This window comes from Carcharodon carcharias, chromosome 18 (genome assembly GCF_017639515.1).
Source record: "Carcharodon carcharias isolate sCarCar2 chromosome 18, sCarCar2.pri, whole genome shotgun sequence".
NCBI classification, from domain to species: domain Eukaryota; kingdom Metazoa; phylum Chordata; class Chondrichthyes; order Lamniformes; family Lamnidae; genus Carcharodon; species Carcharodon carcharias.
In genome coordinates this window covers 94156555-94164597 of record NC_054484.1, presented here as the reverse complement: position 1 = coordinate 94164597, position 8043 = coordinate 94156555, and the positions used below count along the sequence as shown (strand labels likewise).

Below are 8043 nucleotides of genomic sequence, written 5' to 3'. Positions count from 1 at the left end.
GGGGTTGGGTTGGGTTGGGTTGGAATGTAAGGAAACTACAATGGATTAATTATATATGTCCAAATTTAATTTATAATATAAATCAATAGACATTCAAAAAGACAATTCTAACATATCTTAAGAGATTCTACATTATTGAAAAGTACAAAATGGACAGTTAAGTTGTTCAGTCTTCAAATTAGTTGAAAAAGATACTCTCCAACCTTGTATTAAATTATTTAAAGCTTGTCACACACTGTGGAATTCACCATTTCTACATAAGGGCCATATATGGCTTCAGTGGTACTAAACGTCCCTCAGGTTTGCTTTTCAGCCTTCCTTACCCAGTCTTATTCCCTTGTTTATTATCCTTTGTGTTCGCTGTTTTTAATCTACAGATTGTCTAAACAACTTATTCTGACCACAGGATCCTGTTTCTTGTTTCTTTTGCGAGATTAATCTTATTGGCCTTCATCCAGAGATAATCATTGCTTGTTGTGGATACTCAGTATATCTCTTCAAAACTTACCCTTCGTCCTTGTATTTTTTGCAGTTGTACAACTTAGTTCCACTATTTAGAAAGTCTAGAATTTTTTTTAAAAAAGAAATCATTTTCATTCAACAAAATGGATCTAGAGAACGATCAGAAATGACCTATGAAGCTTATGGCCGGAAATATTTTTATCCATTGCCACATATTGAAAAATAAATGACAAGAAGACAGCAGCAGTCTTCTTCAGATATGGGGAGGGAAGGGAGTCACCTACAGGAGTCGGTTAAAAGCTGGTTGGTCAGTCAGCTCTAATTGATGTGGAAGGAAGAGCAACTTATATTTATATAGCGTCTTTAGTGTAGTACAACATCCCATTGTACTTTCAGGAACGTTATCAAATAAAGTGTGACACTGAAGCACATAAGCATATTAGGACAAATGGGTAAAAGCTTGGTCAAAGAGTTAGGTTTTAAGATGTGTTTTAAAGGGGGAATGAGAGGCTGAGGGATTTACAGAGGAATTCCAGAACTTAGGGCCTAGGCAGATGAAGGCATATGGTAGTCATTGTAGAGTGATCAAAATCACTAAGATATTGGCTTTCCTCTAATTCAGGTCTCTTGACCATCCCTATCAGTATCACTGATGAATATGCATTCCATTGGCTCCTTGATGCAACACAAAAGCCAGGATTTTCCTGACGGTGAATGGGGGGGCGGGGCTTGTTCGCCGAAAATCACTCAGATATTGGCTTTCCTCTAATTCAGGTCTCTTGACCATCCCTATCAGTATCACTGATGAATATGCATTCCATTGGCTCCTTGATGCAACACAAAGGCCAGCAGGATTTTCCCGACGGTGAGTGGGGGGGTGGGGCCTGTTCGCCAACATGTAATATGACGTGCGGTGACATTGGGCGGAACTCTCGACGTCACCGCGCCCCATTTAAATTTTCTGGTGGGCGGGGGCTCAGCAAAATCAGCTGTGCACCTGCCAACCTGTCAATGGCCAATTGAGGCCGTTGACAGAGTCATTTAAGTAATTAATGGACCTACCCGTCCAACCTTAAGGTTGGTGGGCAGGCCAAGAGCCCTGGCGGGCATTAGAAAATGCATGAAACCTCATCCATGGGTGGGATGAGGTTTCATGCAGGTTTTTAAAATTTAATTAAAGTGTTTTCAAAAGTTATGGCCATGTCCCAACTCATGTGATAGTGTAACATGAGGGGATAAGTCAGGGAAAATTTTTTCTTCTATTTTTAATATTTTTTTACAGTAGAGCCGATCTCCCTGAGGCAGCGCTTAGCCTCAGGGAGATGAATACACTCTTTCTTGCGCACGCATGAAAGAGCGCACTCTCAGGTTTAGGGATTCCCCCCGCCCGCACAGGGAGCGCATAGCTGGGCGTGATTGGCCCACCCATGTAAAATGGCGGTGCATCCCCAATCAGGGCGCCGATCAGAGGCGCACCTCAGCGCACCCGCTCTTCAAATCCCCCACCCCACCCCCGACGGAGGGAAAATCCTGGCCAAAGAATCAGACAAGCTCCCCTGCTGTGTTCATTAGAGATGGGCTTCTTACATAGGATATACAGCACAGTAACAGCCCATTTGGCCCAATCAATATTTTATCACACAAGCAGTGATCACATGATCAGTTCAAAAACAATAGCTTAAGTTGATTAAAAATAGAAAATGCTGGAAAACCGTCAGCAGATCAGGCAGAATTTGTGGAGAAACAGAATTGAGAGCTATGATTTTTTCAAGTTTAAGTTAGTTAATAGTTTTGTGCGATAACTGACAGTGACACTTGCGTCATGGAACATTTAATGTGTAAAAATATAAAGGGCAACATTTTGGGTCAGGGAAAATTCCAGACAAGCGAGTACCATTAGACTGCTTCATTTTTTTTTTGAAACAACATTGTCAGCAACCAGTGCCCTCAAGAGATAGTGAAAGTATTAGTTACTTCAAGTAATTTGGTTTCCCTTTGATGCCATTTGTGTGGGGTACCACAGCACAGTCTGACCAATGACTGTATCAGTGCAAACTATGCCCATATTCTTACCCCTCAGCCTTCAGCGGCTATTTTTCCACCTTAAGGATAGGAAAAGCAAGAAATATATTGTACTAGAAGACAGAACATTTGTAAATAACATGGCTTTATTATTGATGTTACAATAAAAGTGATTTCTACATAATATACATTATATACAATGGCTTAGATATCTATCAGGCCACACATGCAAAATATATTGCGCAAATTATATACAAACACCAGAAGATCTTTTGGCCATAGAAGTAGAACTGGGTGCTCCAGAATTCGATGACTTGATAGAAACAGCAATTTTACAAAATATTAAAAGATAGAACAATACTCTTTTTTTATATAATACATGCTGAAAGCCAGCTGTGATCAATGAAAACCTGATTGATTACACAATGTGCCATTCCAACAGCAAATACTCAAAATCTGTAAATAAAAAAGCACTGTGGTCATCTATATACATTTAAATACATCACTTTCTGTAAATTGCATTTTCACAGCACTTGTCACCTCTAAGATGTGAGAGTCAGGATTTCTCCTCATCTACCAATTGTGCTTTGATTAGGCTTTGTATTTCTGTAGTATAAAATAGCCATACATTTTAAACAAGTTTCTCTTTCCATCCTCTATTCTATCAGATAATAAATATCCAATTAAGTGCATAGTCCCACTGCAGTGCTCTGCTTTTTAGTCTTACTTAAACACGCCAAAATCAATAGTAAACAATTCTAGCTCGTGGCTGGCCTTGGAATCGGGAATTATATTTCATGAATACAATAAATCGGCTCATTAGAAAGTAATTGATATAATTGCTGGAACACCACTCCCACTCTGTTCCTTTTATAAATACATTACTTTCTGCATATTTTAAAATACTCATCATGATAATAATGAACACATAAATCTTTAAGCTTGATAACACCTTTTCCTCAGATTTCAATGATGTGACCATGTCACAAATGTACCTCAAGCTTTCGCTGTTAAGCTGTTTTTTTAAGAGTTTGTGTTTCCGTTTTGTGTTCTCTGGGATCAGAAGGCTGTTTTCTGATTTCATGCTTTAGGATAATTCATAGAGTACTGCTGGATATCCTTGTTTTTGCAGCATTCCCCTTCCCATTTATTTCCAGTTAACCATTCCCCTCGACAACCCATTACAATAGTTAGCCAATTACCATCAGCAAATAAAATGCTTGACCTGCACCACGCCTCCCCTGTGCAAAGCAGGGATTCATATCCCATTGGGAAGAGATTTTCATCATGTCACAAAACCCACAATCCAACTGAGCTCAAGGGCATCACATAAAGTAAAAGTGTAGTTACTGTTTCAATGCTATACAAACAGGTGGCACAATCAGTGGGTGAGTTTACTAAAAAATAATTACTACCTAATCCCTTGTGAATTACATGGTCATAATGTCACTCTGATTCATTTTATTTGATACCTACACATCCAACAGGGTTTTGGTCCTCTTGCACTATTTCACTCAACAACAGAAGTGATCTCAAGAAAAATATAGATTTTAAAAAAAATTACTCTAAATCTCTGAGAAGAATGAATATAATCCACAATCCACAATGTTTTTTTTATTCATTCATGGGATGTGGGTGTCACTGGCTAGGCCAGCATTTGTTGCCCATCCCTAATTGCCCCAGAAAAGGTGGTGGTGTGCTGCCTCCTTGAACCGCTGCAGTCCACGTGGCTACGTTTGTTCAAAGTGGCAGACATAAATTGAATTAGTCAAGTTCCTTTCCAGTGCCAGATTCATATCGTACAGCACTCTGTGCCCCTGCCCCACTCTCCAGAGCTCCCTACAACACGCTGCAGCTGCTTACTCTTCAAATCTCCCTGTAGCCCTGTCCTTCTCCCTCCAATCCCATCCTACTCTCTCAGTCCCTGACAGCCCTGCCTGCCTCTTACAACCCGTCCCACTCTCCCAACCACCTTACAGCCCTGCCACACTTGCCACAGCTCTTTACAGCCCCACTTTATTCTTTGTAGCTCTGCCCTGCTCTTCACTGCCCCATCCTTCTCCTTACGGTCCTGGCCCCCATCAAAGCTTTTCACTGCACCCCTCCAACAAAAAGTTGAATCTTCCACAGTCCATCACTATTATCAAGACCAATCTTTAAGACAAAAGAAGTAATTATCATGTTACTCTTTCTTTCAAGTTGCCTCGTTCCGTTGTCTGTCTGATTTAATGTGTCATAAAACTTAAGTTCAATAATTTTCTTTTTCTAACTAGACATGATGGTTGAAAATCAATAATGTTCTTCCTATGTAATGGTGCTCAGTACACTGAACCCCTCCTCCACACCCACCCTGTTCTTCCCTGTGAAACATTGCTCTGGCAGCATCATCCCACAGCCTACCTGCATGTCTCAAAAGATGATAACAATAACAAAAATTGATAGTAAAATAATTATATAAACTACATGTATCTGACAATATAATTTATCTCCCAAAATATAAAAATGTCGTGATATGTTACTGACTGTGTGTGTTTCTCTGGTGAGTTTTTACTGGAACAGAGGTGTTCGGCTTTTACCTTCTTTCTAAATATTTTTCAGAAATGTCCAGGTGGAAAAAACCCAAAAGTATTTCAAAAGAAGCAGAGATTTGGTTCTGACACCATGGGCAGGATTTTGCCATTGGAGGGCGGGCTCGGCGGGGGAGGTTGGGAAGCTGCCTGCTGCATCACGATTTCACCCTGCCAGGCTGATTAAGGCCCGCCCAGCGTGAAACGCAAACGGTAGTGCTGAGCGCTGCCTGCGCCTGGGGGGGAGGGGGGGGTGGAGAGAGAGTGTGAGCGGGCTGAGTGCGAACTTCACACATGCGTGTGAGCGCTTCATAATCTCCCTGAGGCACGAAGCTGCCTCAGAGAGGTGAAGAGATTATAAAAAAATAAAGAAAATAAAAACATAATAAAACATGTCCCCTCTCGTGACTCTGTCACATAAGCAGAGACATGTTAATAATGAAAAATTAAAGTTTCTATTTTATTTTTATTTGCTTTTGGAAAACTCATGGATGAGGTTTCCAAAACCTTTTTGCCTGCCCAACAACTGTTAAACTTTTTGCTGCCGTCCAACCTATGTTAATTGATTACTCGATGGCCTTAACAGGCCTTTTAGTTGTCGGCGGGTGCCAACAAACTGTCACGTTGATGTCGACACGCTCAGCCAACGTCAACGCGCATCATTTCACACTTGATAGGGTCGGGCACGCACCCGCCCACTAAGCAAAAATTTCTGCCCCATGTGTTCACTCTTTGTACATAGAATCATAGAATGTTTACTGCACAGGAGGCCATTCTGCCCATTGTCTCCATGCCGGCTCTCTGTAAGAGCTACTCAGCTACTCCCACACCCCTGTCTTTTCTCTAGAGCTCTGCAATTTTTTTTCTCTTCATGGAGATTGTGCAAGGGCAAGCTCCCTTCTCCTGTAGCTTAACATGTACCTGCACAGTTCTCTAACACCCATCATTCCTTCGTATCTAATTAACAATCAAATCAGTCACTGTTTCTGGCAGCCAGTACTTTACAGAAAAATAAGCTTCTTGGTTAAAACTAGTTTAATTTTGAAATGGTGCTTATTTAACCCATTCTTTATACCATAAGTTCTAGCCATTCCCTTTTGTGTTGAAATCTTATCCACTTCTGGTTAGTAAACCTAATTGACCTGGCAGCCATGGACAGCAAGCTTCATTCACGTTACCTTTAAGCAGTCTGCGAGTTTGACAAATGTAATTTGTGGTGTATTCGGCTTTGCTGCACTTTGCAGTGTATAAAACAATGTTAAAGCACTTCCAAAACACTGGCAGGCAAAGTACCTGTGACTTGACATCTTTTGGTGGCAATATGGCTAGGGTATGATACCCTGGGCACTATTACAGTTTGTAGTGGTCTCCATTCTAGGCAACAGGATTTCAATGTGATTTGGTTACTAACATTTAGGTTTGGCTAATAAGTCAATAGTTGGCATTTGCTAGCTTGTCAACACAAAGTGAAATTCAAGCAGTACGTTGTGCAGTTACATGTTTCACCCACCATCAGGTACACTGGGAATGCGAGATTGGTCAGTTGAATAAATTACATTGAATTGTGCATTGCAGCTCAATGTAAGGAACTAAATGTAGTAAAGTCTAGAGCCTCGCTTCATACCCAGAACAAACCATACGTTTTTTGACAGTACTTCTAGTTTTAGCTGAGTTTTTGGTATCATTGCAATTTTAAGTACACTAATATTTATCTTACAATGGTGTAAAATGGCTTCTTTGTGTAAACATTTTAAGTGAGTTAATTACTAAATCAAGCCAGGTCAATCACACATATGAGTGCAACAAAGTACATTGATTATAAAACCCTCCATTCATTCCCTGCGCATAGAAGCACTGTCACTATTCCAACTTTTGCTGTTTGAGGGACAACTCCTGTTTAACCAAAACCACTCATCTGATCTGTGTGTCATGAGAGTAATCTCCTTCATTTTCCATAACCTTTTGGAGAATCCAATTCAAATTGGTTTCACCTCAAATCAACTAACTGGTCTGAATGAACCAGGTATACATAATCTGGAATGTATTAATGGAATGAAGCTCGTGGAAGATGCCAATCATCAATTGAGAGAGACTTTTTGTCATTTTCTTTTGTAAACTGTACTGAATTATTCACTGGTAATTTTACTGTGTTGCAGTGACCACCCTGAGACACAATCCAGATAAGCTGCTTTTGATACACTGATTCAGATTAGTGACTTGATCATCACTGTCAGCAAATCATTTCACATAAATAAAGATCACCATCACATTTCAGGAAGCCTAAGGATCACTTAACAGGTGAAACTAAGCATTAACTAAAATGCACAAATTGTTGCAGTACAAGAAAATTGTTCCTATCATTTTTAAAAAGCAGATTTAGCTGTAAGTCTGTCAAATTTACAACTTCATCCAAATGGACATCTCCTGAATAAATAATATAAATAACTTAAGAAAATGTTCTAAACTTTCTCACATTGAATCTTAAAAGCCATTGGAATATCATAGCAACTAAACAAATAGCACACCAAAAGGGAGTTTTTTTTTAAATATATTAAAACATACTTAAAACCCTAGCTTTGCCTCACTGCCGCAAAGCTGTAAATATCTGCGAAGTTAACATACTGATTAAATACTCTAACATATGTAGCTTTCCATTATATTTTCAAAACAAATAATGCTAGTGTTTTAATGGACAGAAAATATTCCACCTGTCAACTGATGAAAAGTGTCCTTTTTCTCGTATGTCTTGTCCCCACTCTGGGCCCTCAGCTTGTCGCACATGTTGAAAGTTCTGGGGCTGGCAGCAATGTAATTCTGGATTCACGAAAATAACGGGGATTTGGTTATGGCCCAGTCTAGCAGTGCTTGAACGGTCATACTTACTTTCATCAACCCTTTTCCTTCTAGTATGTGATGGGGCAGACATAACTTTTCCTAAGGAAAGGTAGCATAAAAAAGTAGAGTGTCACTAATGATTCCTATAGAAATAGTA

At 39.8% G+C, this 8043-nt stretch overlaps 1 protein-coding gene across 8 annotated transcripts in view; it reads right to left on the bottom strand.

The window, feature by feature from the left end:
• Positions 1-2612: 2612 nt before the first annotated feature.
• The window catches only part of lrch1 (leucine-rich repeats and calponin homology (CH) domain containing 1), a 212337-nt gene continuing 206906 nt past the window's right edge, over positions 2613-8043 (bottom strand). For 7 of the 8 annotated variants that reach the window (XM_041211006.1, XM_041211011.1, XM_041211009.1 and 4 more), the window contains one exon: positions 2613-7985. In XM_041211006.1, the coding sequence (XP_041066940.1) occupies positions 7872-7985 (114 nt within the window). In that variant the 3' untranslated portion in view covers positions 2613-7871. The remainder of the gene's footprint in view (positions 7986-8043) is intronic. The other variant, XM_041211007.1, reaches the window with a different exon arrangement.